Consider the following 20,623-nt stretch of genomic DNA (forward strand, 5'->3'; position numbering starts at 1 on the left):
AACAGAACCAAAAGTCATTCATTGGGCGGTTTGCTAGTCGGGGTGAATACAACCAACCCACCACTAAAAATTACCAAATCATCTACTGTATATAATCAACTACAATGACCTTTGGCATTTAAATAAATGAAACATGAAGTTATTCTATCATCATCACAGTATGGTTGCACCAAAAGTGATAAACATTAAATTATTTTCAAGCCCATGACATTGTATTCTGTTCACCCAAACACTCTACACAATGGGATGGTGCTATCGTTTTTGTGCATCAGCAGCTCAGACAGGTTTTACACAACCTGACATGATATTATTGCTGAGCCCAGAAAATAAGTGAACTCTCCATGTGTACAGTAAGTGCACCTATCCGCTGTCCAGGGAACACATCAGTCTCCTGCTCCACAGATCATGGATTGGTCAGCTGAGACTGATGAATGTACCGTACATAAATGACATCATGCACTGTCACACTATGATAACAGATCCAAGCTTTCAACAATAGAGAAGGGTTTATGCCATTTTAGCATCACTGTAAAATCCCAAGTGCATGAAGCTTTAGGGAGCTGAAAAAATACCACTTAATCTCCCCAAAGATTAAACTGACCTCTAAAAAACCTGAACGACAACACTGACGCACAGTAAATAATGCATCACTCTCAGTTATTGGAATGCCTCTAATATCGTGGTAATTGCCTTGCTATCTTATAGAAAACATACATTCACATCTTATGGAAATGACTCTGCGATTAGTGAAGGTTTTTGCTGCAGCATATTGAGAAAAAGAGGGCATGATAATAGTCCTGCTCTGCCCTTCCCAGTTCCATTAATTTCAGCATGTAGCTTTAAGAGAGTCTGACCCAGAATAATCACTGTTTTCAAGAGGAGGTCAGCAGAGATGTACTGTAAAGCTGAGACAGCCTCAAGTAGGGAAGCTCTAAACAATTGACCTAACTACTGCTCTCTTTGTAAAAGAGAAGCAGTACAAGCAGAGATACTACACAAAATCAAAATACTAAGGTTATTTGTGATCTATTACACAGGTTTAAAGTGATACACTAGTTTACAAACAGACAGATATAAGGGGTTGTAATTCCTTAGTGAAGAGCAAGAGTGTGAACATCTTGCATACATGCTTTATTTGAGACAGGTTTCTCTTTCAAACCGCTTGCTTCTTATGAGTTTTGAGAGAGCAACTGACAGATTCTGAGCAGAATTGAATGAATTATGATTTCATCTTTGTGGGGGTCTCTTTAAAAAAAAAAAATTTGAGCATTAAACATTTCATTTCCTGCATTCAGGTGAATTTTTATGCACCTATTTACCTTTTTCTGAATCAATGTATGCTGGAAATATCTTTATGTAAAGGGAAACATAGATTACAATCCAAATATAAAAACATAATGCAATATATTACAAAAGGCTGTTAGGCATTCTGTATTGCTATTTATTCTCCTGTAGATCGACTTTTCTAATTATATCTGAGTCAGCACACATGTAGCCTATAATTTACTCCTCCCTCCTCTTTTGCATCTTTTGTTGAGGAAGTAACCTCCTTAAATGTGCACATGACAATTATATTCCCCTCAATGATACATGAATTCATTTTAATGAATTAATAAACCCCTGGATTGTAATATTTCAGATGTTTGAGCAAGATTTCTGCTCATGTTCAAAACTTTGTGCACATTCAAAATATAACTCATCTGTGCTCTCTGAGATTTGGAGGAGTCGTGATATTTTGAGAAAAATAAAGTTATAATAGGCTATTACAAGAATGAAATCACAATATTTCTGAAAATAATCTACCTACATCATAGTCTGCTGTGCATTATGTGATTGCTCTGCTGATACGGTAGATCTCAGACCTGACTCGAGCCCCGTTTGGGTCTCTGGTCTCTGAATGAGAGAAAGTTTAGGTAAGTGGCTGTACGCTGCTCTACATCGGGGGTGGGAAACCGAAACTACTGCAGAAATTCACGGAGCACAAACGGGACACATCTACCGCAGCATGCCCACAGCAGAGCGTGTCCTTCATAAACCTGAAGCTCCACAGACCACGGAAGGCGCGCTGCAGCAGCTCCGTGGTCTGTGCCGCTGCTCGTCTCTGTTTTCACAGCGAGAGTGGACACTAAGCGACGCACAGGTCTGCTTCAGAGCTCCGTGTGTTTGGGAAAAGTGCTTTATTTGTGATTTAAATAATGGTGCTGATGATTTTTATAGACCCCCACAGGTGTATGATTTTACTGCTTTCATGGGAGCTCATCCTCTCTCTATGGGAGCTCAGCTCCCACTGGCTCCCACGTAATTCGAACCCTGCTTAAGCGTGATTTATGTTTCCTGCGGAGGCTCCATTCAGAGCTTTCGCCGTAGCTTACGTAAGTGGCCTGAAGTTTATACTTGTGCGTTGGTGTGTGCGTCGATCTCTTTAAGAGAATAGCAGGGCCAGCGTGTGTGGGGAGTGTGTGGTAGAGCGAGTGAAAGAGTGACGTGTTTAGCTTCCGAGCGAGTACTGACTCTAAGATAAGATAGACTTTATTAACCCCACACTGGGGAAATTCCTGTGCTACTTCAGCTCAAAAGAAAAAAAGAGTTGTAGTGAGAGAAAAAGTGTCTTCCCTGTGCTTGCTGACCAGGGTGGGAAATCTGTAGCAGGAAAAGTTTACCCTCTCCTTGATATCATGTTGTTTATGGAGAAGGAGAACCAGGAAATGAGTAGGGGGAATGCAACACTACCAGCCACGGCCAAGCGACGTGTAGTTAAATTTTCATCAGACTCATCAGATCAGACTGTGGTTGTACTGGGCAGCTTCCAGGTATGAATGTGTAAATGTGTGAATGTGACAGGTCGTCGTTGCAAATGAGAAATTGTTCTCAATCGACTTACCTGGATAAATAAAGGTTAAAAAAAATAATAATAATAATCTTAACCCCAACCTTCTAATACAGTCTGTAAGGTGGGTGCGACATGAATGGGTAACCTGTAAACAACATACACCAATTTTGTAGCCATAGGCATGCCATGTTTACTAAGCATGGTTTGAGCAGTCAATGAATAACAAACTGTTTTAGAACATTGTGACTGATTTTAAGAATAATAGGTCTGTAGTGCCATTGACTGAGATTGATGGGGGACTTTTGTAAAAGAGTTTCAACCTTAAAATATCTTGGGATTGAGACTGACAACAGATTTACATTTACTGAAGCTTCTAAAGCCAAACTGCAACAAACAATTAATTTCTTGCAACAGTTACACAAGATTAATATGGTTAGTTGTTAAGGGTGGGAATTACCAGAGGTCTCACATTACGGTATCATCACGATATTTATGTCACGATTAGGCCTGTTGCGATAGTCAATAAATCAATTAATCGCACGATAAAAAAAATGAGCTCGATAATTTTTCCGGCCGATAATTTCCATTTGCATGCTTGTTTGTTTTCCTTGTCTCTCTCTCTCTCTCTCTCTCTCTCTCTCTCTCTCTCTCTCTCTCTCTCTCTCTCTACCAAAGAGACTGGAGGACCACTCTCGGTTCCTTAGCGTAACGAGGAGTGAACCCTCTTGTGAGTCGCATGGTCTTTGTGGGGGCGGGACTCCTGGCGGAGAGAGAGAGAGAGAGACAGAGAAAACGCTAGTAGTTGGAGGGGGGTTTCCCGCAGCACTTTGCAGTTAAGGCGCCGTCAAAAAAAGAAGACGTATATGAGCGATATCCGCCGTGTTACTCGCCGTCCTGTTTTCTCCCTTTCATTCCAAACCACGCAGTTGACAACCTGCAGGTGGAGGGGTGGAGACAGGCTCGGACTTACACGCCACGGGCTGCTGTGGACTTGTCAGTCTTGCAAGCGGTTTCAGGAAAGTTGCTGTATGTGTCCGACAATGCACAGAACATTAACTGGTACAAGCCTACAGCTGTCAGTGTGTCAGAGGCTCCCGGGCGGTGAACTGAGACTCCGTTACCTGCTTGTCAAAAATCGCCACTTACTAGCTAATGAATTAGCCTAAGGTAAACGCTAGCTATCAGTAAACAGAAGTGACGTGGTGGCTGGAGTCTGTTTGTGCGCGTGTGTGTGTGTGTGTGTGTGTGTGTGTGTGTGTGTGTGTGTGTGTGTGTGTGTGTGTGTGTCGGCCCGCCCGCCACGCCCCCGCGAAGCTCCGACCTGCAGAGGAGCAGAAGAAAGTATAGCTGCACCTTCGCCAAAATGAAGACTGAAAAACAGAACTATTTTGGTACAAACATTTACTCGCCATGTGGCAGATAGCCACACAGATATAGATAGATATAATGTATTAATTATATATTATTTAAATTTAATATTTAGTGTTTAATAAATAATTGTTAAATGTAGTACAGAGTCTGTAGTCTATCGCAAACACTCGAGGGATGCTGCAAACATTTGACAGCCAGTACGAATTACCTGGGAGAACATATGTGTCACAAACAGCAATTCCACAACTGTCCAACAGCGTGACAGACGACATACTGACATACTAAAGGAGATCAAAGACATATTGTGGATATTTAAAATGTCTTCCAGTTCCAGTGTTAAATATTCTTTAGAAATAAAAGTTTATTGATCTTTGAAAAGGTGTACCTGCATTATTATGCCATTATCATTATATCAGATGAAAATGGTCTCAGAACGACAATATTATCGTTTATCGCAATAATTTCTGGGACAATTTATCGTCCAGCAAAATTTGTTATCGTGACAGGCCTAGTCACGATACAATATTATTGTGATTTTAAAGATATTGCAATATTCTGCGATATAATGCAATTTATTACCTTTTATCCAACTTCAAGTTTTTCCAATTTCAAATCATGTCCGCAAAAGGAAACTTTGTCAACATCTGTTTTATCTAAAAAGATAAATGTCTCTGTTTGTTTATCTCACTTCGATTTTAATGCTGCAAAATGGGATTGTCAGGCAGACAAACTGACCAACACATATACAGTATAATAAAAGATTGATACTTGGCGTCTGTGTATCGACACAGTATTGCCACGGAAAATATCGCGATACTATGCTGTATTGATTTTTTCCCCCACCCCTATTCGTTGTCCTTTTTATAAGTGAGTATGACTTTATCACATCATAAAGACAGTGAGTAAGACCACTGGAATTGAACAGGCATCAGTAACACGACTTTTCAATGATATAATCATAAATATGATGCCAAATATGTATACACTTATAGCATACAACAGAAATATGAGCTGGATCAGAGGGTCAAAATACTGCAACAAAGATTCATGTACTCTGAATTTAACATCTTGACTGAGCCACCAGGGCACCAGTTTTTCATCGTTTGAAAATACACTAGAGGCTAGGGCTGGACGATTAATCGAACATTTATCGACATTGAAATTCTGAAGCTGTTACCGACGTATTTTTCCCATGACGATAATTTATTTCTGTTGAGAGGCCTACTTTCTCCTTAAAAACATTGTACCGCAAGTGCAGGGTCCGAAATTAACACTTGCTAGTCGCCAAATGTGGGTAAATTTTCCGTTTGCCGAGTAAATCTCAGAGAGCTATCCACCACATAGCGAGTAAATGTTTGTACCAAAATAGTTTGGTTTTTCAGTCTTCATTGGTTCTTCTGTTCCTCTGCTGTCTGCATGTCCGATCTTCACGGGGGCGGGCCGACACGCACACACACAAACACTGGCGCACGCACCAGGTGCCAGCCACCACATCACTTCTGTTTACTGATAGCTAACGTTTAACTCAGGCTAATTAATTAGCTAGTAAGTGGCGATTTTTGGTAGCCAGCCTTCCAAAAGAAAGCACAATGAAATTAAATGTTAACCGATCATTAACCATTGACCGTCAGCAGGAAATGGAGCCTCAGTTCACCGTGTCCGCAGACAGCTGTAGGCTTGTACCGGTGTTGATGTTCTGTGCATTGTCGGACACATGCAGCCACTTTCCTGAAACCACTTGCGGGGCTGACACAAGTCCACAGCGGCCCGCTGCGTGTATGTCCGAGTCAGTCTCCAGCGCCTCCACCTGCAGGATGTCAGCTGTGTGTCTGCCTGGTATGCTCTCGGACGGCCGATTTAACTCGCCGGTCCTCATCAATATAGTTTCATGTGTCACGTAGCTCTTCACAAGCAGAAAAAAGAGGAGCTGAAAATGCAACTTGCTGGTTCAAAGTTAGAACTAACAAGTTAATTAGCGGTTAAGAAATATATTGTATAGCCTATTTACATTTATATCATACAAAAGACGTTTTTTAAAACTTTATACATAAAAAACGCAGTGTCCATCGTCGAATCACAAAAAAAAAAAAAAAATCATTTATCGTTATCGAGGTAAAATGTGAAATTAATCGTGATTTTGATTATAGGTCATATCGTGCAGCCTTACTAGAGGCCTTTTAATGCATATGACAATAAATTCCTCTCTTCCTTGATACAAACTAAAGTTGTTCATATATCACGGTTGTAATTTTGTACTGCTGCTTTATCTTATGTGTCTGCAAAGCTCTTATATTGCGCTCAAGAAAACTCTTGAGGGGAGCGAGAAAGTATGGGGTAGCTTCAATTCTACAAGCTCCAGAAACACACTTACTCAACACACTCCCTGACCATTCTGCTCGCCTTAATACACCTGCCTCTCAGGTGCTCCGCCTCCTTTTACACTGTTCTCTAAACACGCTGGGGACAACAGACAAATGAAACCATGGGTGGAGACAAAAAAAACTGCATTATTTAAAGAATCAAACTTGAAGGCCTTGATGGATTTTTATAGCATAAAACAATATTGATATGACTTCTTTTTTTTACCAGCTATTTACAAGTTACATAACCTGTAATCCTCTTATCTGTTCACCTGGGAACAGACTTCTGCCAAGACCTCCAGTATTTGTAGTAAACCTGATCACTGCATCTGAATCTGCATCTGTGATATTTCACCAAGCAAAGCTTTTTGGCCACACTAGCATCTGTTGGCAAGATCAGTTCACCACATTGGTTCAGACTGAAGTGTCTGGACAGCTACTGGATGGATTGACATGAGATTTGGTACAGACATTAAAGGTTCCCAGAGGATACTGTAAATCCTGTAAGCTTTGGTGATTGCAAACCCACTACACACTAAATAAAAAATGATGCATGGCAAAAGCTGTTTTTCTGCAATGTGGCGAACAGCAGTTTAGGGTTAGACATTTGAAATGCATCTTTGTACGAAATAAAACAAATGCAGAATGAAAAAGCATCTATGTTACAACTCTGCGAGTAATTCTCATTCAAAGTGGACCAAGGTATTTACTGATGCTACGGTGTCATAGAAAGTTATGATGATCTCACCTCATTACCCTTCCACACTGTAATGCATTGATCACTGAAATCCAACAGGGAGATCAGAGCTACAGTACAATGTAATCTGTTGAGAGGCAACGCCTAAATTGACTGGAATCATCTCCACTTGCAGAAGGAAATAAAATCCACACAATAGTGTGTGGTCATGCGTACAGTTTGAAAGAAATACCCAACTGTCATTTAGGGAAATATACGGCCATTATAAAGGACCGAACTTCTCAGAGAAATGTGTTATTCATATGAAAAATATGGCAGGGCTACCTTTCCAGTCCAATAAACTCAATAAAACTGTTAATGATAAAGCAAATTGAAAGTGTCAGAAGGTATACAAAATGCTAAAACGAATGTTCTACAACCTTGATGAATGGTGCTGCATATTGGGTATTTATGAATTATGAGGCTACATGGCGTGTTCCATTATTCCATTTAAAGCTCATTTTAACTGGCACCTGGCCCACTGTCTTGGACACAATAGAAACTGTTATGACGCTGAAGGCAAACTTTATCACATTGTTGAAGTAGTGCTTCACATATTGTGAGACTCAAAGGTGAATTCTTTGCTGAAGGAAAGCACTAAGCCTAATTCATCACAATTGTCTGCAGGCCTTAATGTGTGTTAATAAGATAACGTGTTCGAGAGAGAAACAGTCAGAATACTTCTGCTATCAAATAACATTCTCACGCAGTACGGCATGCAAAGCATTAGGACTTCTCTAGAGACATCAGCACCTTTCTTATCCACCATAATTCTCACAGACGGTATCATATTGTGGCAGCAGCTCAAAATGGACCATTAGCAAAATGCTCTATTGTTATTTTAATCCAGTTCTGCTGATTTTATCCTGTACTTGGCACTTTTTTCCACTCTCTCCTCTCCCATTGTGAAGATCACTTTTCAGGAATGAAGCTCCAACAGCCTTTTTATTTCTGAGGGATGATCATTGGGGGTGGGGGTGGGGGGGGGCGCAGATTCTGGAACTTTAGGACCTGGTGTCTGAAAACACAACTTATAAACAATAGGTGCAGGTGGAACCAAATGCATGGTTATTAAAATGCCATTACACTCATAATTAGTTAAAGCTGCTATAATTGATATTTTTATGATCATGTGCAACTATTTTGTATTAATGAATGTAACCGTGGAGAAGGACCTGCTCCTTATGTAGATATGAAGGGCTCATTCTAAACGAAAACACAAAAGATTTTCAAAAAGGTTTCAGTTGCAATAATGAAACCATAGTTATCAATATTATATTCCATTTATGCCAATTAACCCCCCTAAATCCTACACACTGCTCCTTTAAATGTCATATGAGAAGGGTCTGCAAGAATAAATACCAAACACCACAACAGTGTCAAAAATAAAGATCAGGACAATTTCTGATATAATTATATCATTATCCTGTGATTATATTGTCTTATGGTGATTTATGGCACCATGACCAACATTTAAATGCTACATGTTTTCTGATCATTTCACACTCACAAGCATGCACCAGATACTCAAGCAAATAAGTATTTGCCCCTGCTGAGGGGGTTCATCCTCCGTCCACTAAAAGTTGGAGCTGTGATACCTCTGAGTCTCTATTTGCATCCTGTTGCATATGCAATGCCTTTGTCGGAGCTCAAGAGGGCTGTGTGCACAAGCTCACAGACTAAGCGAGAGGGCAAATACAACCCAGCATGTATACACACACACACACACACACACACACACACACACACACACACACACAAATGGCTCTGTGGTGGCAAACTCTATTGCCAAAATACACAGGAGCCAAATCTCTTATTCCCACTATGTTGTGTATCTAATTTGTTGATTATGGTACCTAAATCCTCCTAGATCCTGCACCAACTAAGTGAGATGCCGCTGAGTGTGATAAGCATTGACACTGGCCAGGTGTTAAAAAACGTTGCTGTCATTTCCCACCAATCAACAACAAAACACAGGAGAAACTGGCACTACACACAGGTATTCCACTTTAAATTGGCTAATATAAACAATATCTCAATAACAATTTAAACTCTTATTTTGTTTTAGGAAATCAGAATTCAACATTTAAGATTTAGGATGCCTTAGTTATCAATAAGCAACATATAAAACCTGTATTAGGACATGAGTTGCATGTACTACAGAATACTTTGAACATTCTCCAGAGGTCAAAACATTAATGGGAGGGGGGAGCTGAGTATCATCTTTGTAGATAGATAATCTTCTGTTTTGACCTTTGCTTTTGGACAATGCCAGTGTGCTGGAGTACAGTACCTGTCTTCCATTGGACTTCTATAATACATTTCATCTTATCACATTTTATGAATAAAAATGCATTGTTTGGAATTATCTTCATGCGTTGGTTGTGTTTTTTAGAATGTCAGCTGCATGAGGTTGTGTAGCTTTGGAAAATTCAGGCTCTGAGGTGTAAGAGTTAAGCTCTCCTCAGTAGATATCCTGTATTAGGGAGATAAATATCACAGTTGGCTCTCCATAGAGTTCGAGAGATTTATGGATTGCTTCTGTGCAGCAGGCCTATGGGAGGCAAATATTGACTATAAAATCTTTCAAATGTTTTGGTACTGGGCAACACACACACACACACACACACACACTCCAACCATGAGCTGCGGTAGCTGCTACTATGGTTGTCGTGTATAAGAAACATTGTTGCTTTGCTTAGTTTGAAACATAACTCATAGAAGAAAACAAACAAAACATAAAAAGGTTGGGGTGGCTGGAGTGTGTATGTGTCTGGTTTGGGGGGGTCTAAGATGCAACAGCCAAAGGTGTTGCATCATCCCATTAATTATTCCCACTGCACAATGTCCTCCACTAGAGTGTACATGACCCACATGCTCAGAAAGATAAGCAGGGCTGTAAAGAGCATGGGAATAAGGTGAAAAAGAAGGAAAAAAGGATTAGGCTCCAATCAACTCAGCCCCTCTCTGTCAAAGTTTTTATTTCGACCTATGTCTCAATCCACATTAATTACCCAAGTCGCTGGGAACAAAATAAAGAGGGTGGAGGGTGGGCTTTCTTCTGTTCATTTATGAAGTATTTCAGTAGAAAGTGGCCTACTGAGAGGCGCTCACCCGCGCCTGGAGAAGGCCAGTTAGTTGTAAGGGCCATGACGGATAAATCTGATCCTTTGTAGAGGCAGTATTGATCCAGCAAAAGCTCACTACATGAATCAAGTATGAGCGCTGTGCTGTTAGTTCCTTCACTCTGTGGGATGGATGTGCTTTAGTGCAATAGAAACACACACTTTCTCATGTAGCCAAAACTGGACAAGTTGGTCATTAAGCCCAATCAGGCTTAGGGCTGCTGGCACTTTGGTGGGAATCTGAATGTTGGGATTTTAGTTTAGGAAGAATGCAGTGTCATTGCTAACCCAAATAGCTATTAGAAGTTATATGTGAGTTTAAAAGTAAACACATATATGTACTTTCCAATTCTCAAATGACGTTGGTTAAGGTTAGAGCAATTCCTTGTTATCCAGTTAAACCTGCATGAAAACCTGCCTTAAGAAGCTGTTAGTCCACCATTGTACAACAATTAGCTTTGAATGATTCTTATTCGCAAGGTTTAATGTCCCAGGGGTTTTCAAGTCCAAAGAGAAAAGTAATATACTTGTAATCCTTGTTAATTAATATTTAGAAAAATAACTTTGGCCAACAATGCATTAATTCAAGTATTTTAATAGTTTTCCAAAAGCTATATGAGCTGAACTCCGGTCCTCTCATTTTAAGCATCCACTATGCAGTTATGTGTCATGGTGGGAAAATGAACCGGCCGTTATGGTCTAATTCTGCCATAATGTTTCTTCTCTGCTAATTGCTATGCCAGTCAATGACGAGACGTTAATGGTTCACCCCCGTCCTTAGCAACAGAACAGCAGGTTTCTCTCTTCTTCTCCATGTCTGTTTTGTCTCTTACACTACTTCACAGGGACAACCTGTTCTGGTGCTTCTAGATTTAACAGACTGCTGAGCACAGGGTGTTTACGACACGCACACTCACACACAGACACACACACACACACACACACACACCTCCAGAGGATAGGATCTCAGAGAGGCAACACAGCCTATTTCACTGCAAATTAGGTTAATCACGCTCCAGAGAGGCCCAGTTAATAATCCTCATAGAGGCTATTAAGATGGCACCTAAATCACAGGAATATTTGAATATGTGATTGACCCTTGCACAGTAATGGCAAGCTTAGTCCTTCTTGGTAGAGCTAGTGAGGATGACGACTGGTCATACACCCTACACGGCTTTAGACTGATGATGTTGTGCAGGAGCAAAAAACACCTTAGTGTAGAGTAAAATATATTAGGAAACCTATTTCATTAAGCCAGCGATATTTTTTTTTAATCAGAATTAAGACTATTACTCAGATACAAAACAGTTTTCTTTTGAAGCTGGGATAGGACATAGAATACTAAATAAATTACATGATCACCAGGAATATCAATACACATCATTTCTGAGCTCTTGTAGCTCAAGATTTATTAAAGCCTCCGTCTTTCTTTTTCCTACTGTATATTCCATATTAAGAAACCTTTCGAACTAACGCTCCAATCACTTGACATGTCGCAGTTACCCTATCCCCATTAATTGCAATAATTTATCCAGGCCAGAAAAACCTACACATCCAGGAACTGTCATGTGTACTTAACAATCCTGTTGTAGGCAAGTGGAGACTGACAAATGAAGCCCTCCTGAAAGGCAACTGGTGTCTCTGGCAGTAATATTTTGCAGCTGCACTGTGCCTCAGCGGTATGAGAGCTCACCGTGGGGAACCTGAAACTGTGTGACGTTCATGAAAGGTTGAGCCCGGAGATGCCGAGCCTGGGAGAGATGAATCCCTGCTGGTTAACCCTCAAGTGAGACACTATCTCTAGTGGGAGCTTGTTTTAATTCTGTACCATTGCAGCAACTAAAATCTTCTTCTTTGAGATGAATGTATGAAGCCTGAGTAACCCATTACTATGACTATGTGCTTTTATTCAAGCTAACAAGGCATGTTGGTGTACTGCATCCTTCTACTGGCACTTTTTCCCCCTTTCCATCAGCATCCTAAATAACAGTTATATGCTGGTTATTGCTATAGGGAGAATTTATTTCTGCACACGATTCAAGCTAATGAACAAACCTCTTGCCATTGCCAAGTTTTAGTGTTGTGTGTTTCAATTAGGATAAAGCATCTTTCCAATGTTACAAGATTTTCACTTAGTTTTTGATGCTCCAAAATTTTTTCATTACAATTAGCTTGGAGTGATTAGTTTAAATTACATAATTTTGTGAAATGATAGCATGATACCATTTGCATACCATTACACTGAAAGTCCAACGCTGATACTGAATTATCACCTAGCCCAAGTCCACAAAGTGTCTTAATGAGAAAGTTTGCGAGGAATCTATCCATCCATCCTTCTCTCTAGGTTTGCTAAAGTCAGTGCTGTTGCATTTACGCCCACATATCAAGCTTCTGTAGGTGGTCTGTTCTTTGTCTGTTCCAACAGGTACAGAAGCTTTCTCTGCACATGCTCACTGCCCATTTCTTCTTGTGGTTATTCGGAGCAACAAAACAAAAGCAATGCTTTTTCCCCACACACTAAATGTTTAGAAAACCAAATATTGCCATCAATGTCTGATAATAAATGACAGCTTTTAGCCTGTGATGACAAACAATCTCACCCCACATCCCATTTTTACATTCCACATCATGTCACAGCAAGCGACAGGGACATTTCTGAGGATGGAAATTGGTTTCTCTGTGCCTCTGAACGATCCATCTAGAGATATAGGACATAAATGCATTTCATTTCATCATCTTATACAACTGCTCTGTCTACAGCGTGTATTGCCATTACCCCGCGAGGTCAGCCCTACGAAGTACAGTGTGTGTCATGCATAATAAATGAACGGCTGTACTGGGCAGGAATTAGAGCCACCGGTGGGGTGAGATCCAGCAGGTGGCAAGAGAATCCCACCGCTGGCAGGTTTGGTCTCATTTCTTAACGTGTCATTACCTCTAAACCTATTTTACAGCAAATGAGCTCAATTTTAGCTTTTGTTTGTGGTCTCCCTAACTGAGTCAAAGCCAGGTGTGGACTAGTCTCCACAATGCTTCAGTTTAGAGATATAAAAACAAAGAGACTATCCGTTTATTATTGTGTATTATAGTGTTCTATGATGATAAAATCTTACATTGTAATAAAAGAACAGAAGGAGACAGGAAGCAAAGTGTGAGTGGATGTTGTTGGGGTGAATGAGGTAAAGCTTACCTCTCCATCCAGGCAGTCTACATGTCATCATTTTCTTTACCTTGGCTAAGCACTACTCAATACATACACCCGCTACTTCCATATTAATTAGGCTTTCAAAGCCAACTAATTACCAATTTTTTCTATGAGAGCGCGTGCAAGTGATTGTTCTCACAAGCGAGGAGGAGCTGACAACCCCAACCTTGAGGGCAGTGTATGCGCGTGCGTCTGTACGCGTGTGTTTTGAGCGAGCGCACGCGTGTGTGTGTCTGTGAGTGTATGTGTGTGTTGCTTACGCCGCCGAACTGTTGGCGACCCCCAGCGTACGGGATGGGAAATGTTCGATTCATGTTCTTCCTTTAAACATCACAAAACATATCCATATAAAGCCTTCGCCTTAACATACGTAAGTGTCAACACTACAGCGGAAAATAGTCGGTATGTTTGAAGAACTTTGGTACAAGAGAATCTACATTTGCATGCTTTTTACAGACATATTGATACATATGCTATAATCCATTCATCAATTCCAGCAGACTGTCATAACTTGCAGTGGCGTAGATTAAAAAACTAAGACAACATGTTGTCGAACAGCGGCGTCAAATGTGAAACATCACACATCGATATTTTTCGTACCCCTAAGCATTTGCAAATTACAATGTAATTAGGCTGCTATAACATGAAATACAAATGTCCATGTCTTACCTGCGCGCAACACTCCGTTTTAGCCACATTTTTTTCGACTGCCGAATCCGACTCAGTCCTCCAGGTATCCTCCCATTTAGATGGGTTTCCTCCAAAGTCGACAATAGCTGATAAAAACACTCAAGTGACGGACCTTACTCCCGCTGTCAGTAACGCAACCATTATTTAAGCCATATCCTTCAACGTTGCGCACATCAAATTCCTCCAACAACGCTGCCAAATCCCACTCAAATTACCAGAACAATAGTCAGGTCTCTTTGAAGTTGCTTGTCAATTGTTCTTTTGGTGATAATCTTCCTCGTTATCAGTTAAACGGAGAGGGGATCGCGCGTGCAGGAGGACAGGTGAGCGGGAAACCGACAGAGGTACCCTCAAACTTTGCCTTCACGGAAATCTTTCATATCCCCACCGGCTGTAAAGACAAAGATGTAAGGTGCGGATAGCAAAAACAAGGCATGTAGTTGGCATCCTCGTCGCTGAAATGACAGTGCATCATCTCCTACATTACTGAAAGGCAGATGAACGTCCAAAAAATTGGGGGTGGAAGATGAGGATGTTCGGTTCTCTGAAGCACGGAGGAGACAAGTCACCGCTGGCAGGGGGTCCTCATAATCTAGTCACATCTCTGGGGGTGTTGAGCGGTGCGCAGGGGTTAGACAAAGTAGAAAGAAAGAAAAAAAAATAGGTGCAACTGAAAAAAGGAAGAGGGGGTTACGACGAAGGAGACCGGGAGGTTGAGAGTTGTTTCAGAGGAGTTGGAGAGAGGGGGGATGAGAGTTTGTCATTTGAGACGAGAGGAGGCTGCTCTGTCTCCTGCTGCTGGTTCTCTTCTCTCAGACTGACGACTGATCTGCCTGCTGGAGCACCACGCTGCTGTGACGTCATTTTAAAGCCAAATATGTCATGTACTGGAGTGTCACACGTCATATGGGTGGAATGTCACGTGTCACGTCAATCTTAAACTCATGAGTGTCAAACTGGGGCAGCACTGTTCAGTACAGTAGTACATATGTTATGTAGGCTATGCTATGCATGGATGGCCATGAGTGAAGAGTGAAAAATGCATAGAAATCGCTGGAAATAAATTTGGAAAAGATAGAGCATTATGTCAAATACATATAGTCACATCAGCTGGTAATCAGGACCAGCTGATAGACCCTTTGTCTAATAATGTATAATGTAACCTTTTGTTTTTGCCAAGGCTCCTGACACTTTGGGCATGATCTGTGCTCTCCCTTAAGGTTACATTTTGATTTGGTTAACTTATGATAACCATGATATGTAGAGTATGACTCCCCCACTCCTAAAAACATACTTTTTCAACATACTGGGAAATAATACTGCTCACATTAGCAACAGGTGACAAAACAAAAGGCATTTAAAATGTAAGTAACATGACGTGTGCAAAACAAGAAACAATTTAAATCACTGAAATAAAACCTGAAAAGTAAATTAAAGCCACATTGAGTTTAAGTAATTACATGATCTTTCAGCTTCTTCTGATTCAGAAAAATTGACAAACCCTATGAAAATTGGTGCAGTGTATGGATTGCTTTCAGCCTATTTATCTTAATCTCTGCAGGTCAGACACGTTGATAAGAATGTTGCACCTTCGCTAACTTTCGTTCAGCATCGGCTTGCACACAAACCTTTTACGTGATTCAAGTCATATGAAACATTAGCGCATTTAAGTCATTTAGTTAATTACTGCTTCACACCTAGCACAAAGTACAGCTGAGGCTGATGGGAATGCCATTATAGTTCAGACAAGTTGCATACCAATTACAAAAATGTCAACTCAACACAATGGCCCTCATTTATGAAACGTGCGTACGACCAAAAACAAGCGTAGGACGGGCGTACGCCGATTCCTACGCAAAGCAAGGGATTTATCAATTTGAACGTGAGCGCAGGCTGCGATAAAATCTCATGTCTAGTCTGAACTCGTGTACGCCAGTTTTCGAGTCAGTGTGGACTTGCGGTGCAGCATATAAAAAGTTTAACAGGAGAAGGAGAAGTCATCAGTTGATCACTTATCAGTAATGGCAGGTCTGGCTCCTTTAAAAGACCTCTATTCGCTGGTACAACGGTACACACGTACGCGCACGGGCCACGGTGGAGCACCCGACTGGATTGATTAAGGGCAGATGGCTCATGGTCTTGCATCAGCGGGGGGGGGGGGGGGCCCCCTACTATATACGGCAGAAAAATTCTGCAACATTGTTTTAGCCTGTGGGGTTCTGGAGCCAGATGACCCGATGCCCAGAGAGCAGTGTCCAGCACAGCCCCAACTGGGGCTATACGAATGAGACAGGATATTATTCCTCGCTATTAAAAGGTATATTGTTATGTTTGGCAATGATACTCAATACAGGAAACATGACGATGCACAACATTTTTATATATTCTTCAGGTTTTCGTTTCTCTTTTAAAGTGTCGTTAATGGCCACAAGTGAACGATTTATTTCTGCCATTATTTCGGCTTGTTTTTCCAGCCCCTCTGCTGTCAGGAGACAGGGTCGGGGTGGTGGTCCAGCACGGGGGGCGGAGGACACACACTCTCCCTCACAGCTGTTGCCTGGCTCTGACTCATGAAAAAAACACGAGTAAAATAAAAGACACTGCATAAACTCCGCTACTGTGTATTTATTTAAATATACGTAAACCATGTAGGCCTAAGAGATTGCAATATAAGCCTGTATATTACTATGGGGACTATAGCATACATATGTCAAGGATGTATAAATGAAATAAACTTCAGCTGGAGTCCGATTTACCACAGTAACACTGTTGACTGCATCAGTGATCTCTTTCCATTCCACATTCTTTCTACAGCCTTTAATACCAGTTTCTAGGCTGCCAAATCTACAAACCTAAGTGCAAATGAACCTGAGATATCAGGATTTCAATCTCCACCTCTGAAAAGTGCCGCTTCTCAGCCGGATTACATCTCGCCATGTCGTAAATTGTAGGGGCGAGGCCTCAAAACCCAGAATATATTGGGGCGTGATATTTAAATTACGATCGTTTCCAGCTGCTGCATTTATCAATGTACGACCATTGTTACACTCTGATTGGTATAATACGAACGTTTAATGAATCACACGTGAAGCCTGTTGTAAGATGATTTCTGCGCTCATATCTGCGCTGGTTTCTACGTTAGGTTGATAAATGAGGGCCAATGACACTAGGGGGAAAGTCAGGGGATCACTAAAGTCATTAGGATTCATCTTCTGGGGACCATGAACTCTTGTATAACATTTCATGGCAAGCCATCTGATAATTGTTCTGATACTTCAGCCTGGACCAAAATGGTGGCCAGACAAATATTGCCATCCCTAGAGCCATGCCGCTAAGCTGGCAAAAAAATGGTTGTTACATATTATAAAATGTTTGCAGATTTTGCCCGAAGCCTTAAAGATACAAAGAGCTCCAAAGCTCTTTATTTTGTGCAGCTTTTGGCTGCTCCTTATCCAAAAAAGTCATGACCTGCCAAGGGTTGTGAACATAACATTTGCTGTAGGATGGAAAAAGAGAATGCTGTATATACAGTGTATGTACAATGTATGTGTCTCAGATGCCAGGATCCATCGCATCACCCTGAGCTTCGGAGTAGTAGCTGAGGTTAACTGTGTTTTCTCGAAATATTTACCAGCTTAATGCTGACGTGAAAGGCACTTTCTAGTAGGGCGGGCTTATATCTAGCCATGTTTCCCATATGACATGAATACAGCATTAAACTGTCATCCTGGAGGCTTTTTGCACACCTGTACTACAAGATGTCAGTGGTAGGCAAAATCACATAACATTAGAATCAATTTGCTGATGTGACCGAACAGCGAGGTGAAAATATTACCTATGACAAGATCAAGTCTTGCGTGAGAAAAATAGAGAATGTGGCGGCCTTTCATGTACACCTCGGGGTCAAAGTGTCAAACCAATGAACACGTCACACCTGTTTTAGCTTTTAGCTTTTTAGCTTTTCCTGGAAAAAAAAATACAAGGCTGAATTGTTTATGCTCGCTGTATTTGGACTTGTTTTGTGCACAAATTCTCAATGTGTCCTAAGGAGATTCATATTTTGAACCTGCAAAAAATAGCTTCCCTTTGCCTTAGGTGTGGTTCTGTCGCTCTGTTCTGCTTTCTCTCACACTCTTCAGGATTGCCTTGATCATCATATACTGTCGTAATGAACACAGAGGCTCTCCTCCCAATTAGATAAATTGCAAGCTGTGTATAAAAATTGACTGCTATAAACATGATGAGGCAACTTTCCTCTCCTAAAGCACACTTCTGTCAAATACTGTCATTACTGCATTAGTGTGTATACATACATACTGATCCAAGTGGATACCTCTGTCTGAGGGAACCATCAGTAGCTCCCCAGCAGATGGAAGCTGTCATCGCTCTCTTTCACTCTGTCACTTCCTCCATCTCTTCCCTTGGTATCCACACTCTCTCTCCCACACTCACTGTTTTGCATGATGTCTTCCCGTGTTGCATGTTTGTGCGTGTACTCGTCTCTTTTTCTGTTGGTTCATGCGAGCAACATAAGGTGTGATACAGTGTGAACAGGCTTATTTTGCCTTAGACACAGAGTCACAGGTTGTCATGCATGTCTAAGACTGTGGGTGGCTTCTGCTCACATGGACCTAAATGCAGAATACTAAACATCTGTTGTGTAAGCCATTAACACCCCGCCACGAGAGTGCGAATTAAAAGGAAGAGGGATTTGAGTATTGCTGTGTATCTGCTAAGCTGGATTGAGTCATTCTGAACAGCAGTTGTGGGTACAGTTTAAGTGTGCAGGGTGAATTGGATGCTGCAGACTGGGTTTATTACGGTGGCCAAGACGGTTCAACACAAATACAAAAGCTACAACACAAATACAAAAGCTATAACACAATCGCAAAAGCTACAACACAATCGCAAAAGCTACAACACAAACGCAAAAGCCACAACACAAATACATAAGCAACAATGGAAGTGAGTGACAACAGAAGTGAGTGTGTTGTTGACAAACAGAGCCGGCGGATGAGCTGGAGGAAAGTTAGTGTATGTTTGAGAAGTAAGTGAAACATGGTTCCTTGCTAATTATGATTACTGTCATTATGTGATTGTCACAAATAAGCAATGTTGTTCAATATCTTTGTATTTTCATATGTATGTATACTCTGCCATTTAGGCTACGGATGAAAGTGTGTGTGTGTGTGTGTGTGTGTGTGTGTGTGTGTGTGTGTGTGCCTCTATTTGTAGGGTAAGACTGAGGACATGCAAGAAAACCATAAACTATACAAATGGTAATATACAGTCTATTAAAGAAACCTTTTACATGGCTTTAAATACAGTGTAAATATTCAGTCCACAGTCTGAATTCTGTTTATTTACTTATTTTATTTTCCAGTAGTAAGCACAAAGCAAGGTCATGGTTAAAATTCTGGGTTTATTTAATTCAGACCAACCATGTATGACCGTGAACATAGACCGTGTATGTGTGTATGTATGACATATTACGCCCGTAACACTGTAATAGGCAGCATATTGAAGCTAACACAATTAGCATTCACTTTAAACATCTGTTTACCGTAACCATAACCACACACACACACACACGCAAGCACACACGCACGCACGCGCACACACACACACACACACACACACACACACTTTCCAAACCAACCGTATCGAGGGAAGTTGCCGCTGGGAGCTGATCAATAACCAGATAGATATGGTTAACAAGTTACAAGCACGTAACAGTGGGATATAATATTTGTGTGATTTAAACAGCTTCACTAAACGTGACAAAGTATAGACTTTAAACGTAGCACTCGCGCGTTACAGTTTTTTACGATCGCTATGACAATTTTTTCAATACTTTTAACAACTTTACTAAAATCTTAATGCACCAACACACCTACAACAATTGGCAAAACAGTTAATTTCATGCTCAAAATTACACATTGAAAACTAAACTCCAACACTAATTTTCAAAATACAATAATAATAGTATATTGTATTGATCATAGATTGTGTTTTGCACTGCAGTTTCTCTTGAAGCCTCTCTACATTTTTGTTTTGTTGTTTTTTTTTAAGATTAGTTTTTTGGGCTTTTCCGCCTTTATTTGACAGGACAGCTAGTTGAGAAAGGGGAGAGAGAGAGAGAGAGGGGGGAAGACATGCAGGAAATCGTCACAAGTCGGATTTGAACCCTGGATCTCTGCGTCGAGGCATAAACCTCTAAGTATATGTACGCCTACTCTACCCACGGAGCCAACCCGGCCACCATTTTGTTTCTTATGTTGCAGAGATTCAATACAAAAAATGAAT

The 20,623-nt window shown here is 40.9% G+C and overlaps 1 protein-coding gene across 1 annotated transcript in view; it reads right to left on the bottom strand.

The window, feature by feature from the left end:
* Positions 1 to 15,158, bottom strand: part of ajap1 (adherens junctions associated protein 1) — a 61,911-nt gene extending 46,753 nt beyond the window's left edge. Inside the window, exon 1 of the mRNA XM_031286603.2 lies at positions 14,297 to 15,158. Within this exon, the coding sequence (XP_031142463.1) occupies positions 14,297 to 14,325 (29 nt within the window). The 5' untranslated portion in view covers positions 14,326 to 15,158. The remainder of the gene's footprint in view (positions 1 to 14,296) is intronic.
* Positions 15,159 to 20,623: the final 5,465 nt, after the last annotated feature.

Source organism: Sander lucioperca, chromosome 12 (assembly GCF_008315115.2).
Source record: "Sander lucioperca isolate FBNREF2018 chromosome 12, SLUC_FBN_1.2, whole genome shotgun sequence".
In the NCBI taxonomy this organism is placed as follows: Eukaryota; Metazoa; Chordata; class Actinopteri; order Perciformes; family Percidae; genus Sander; species Sander lucioperca.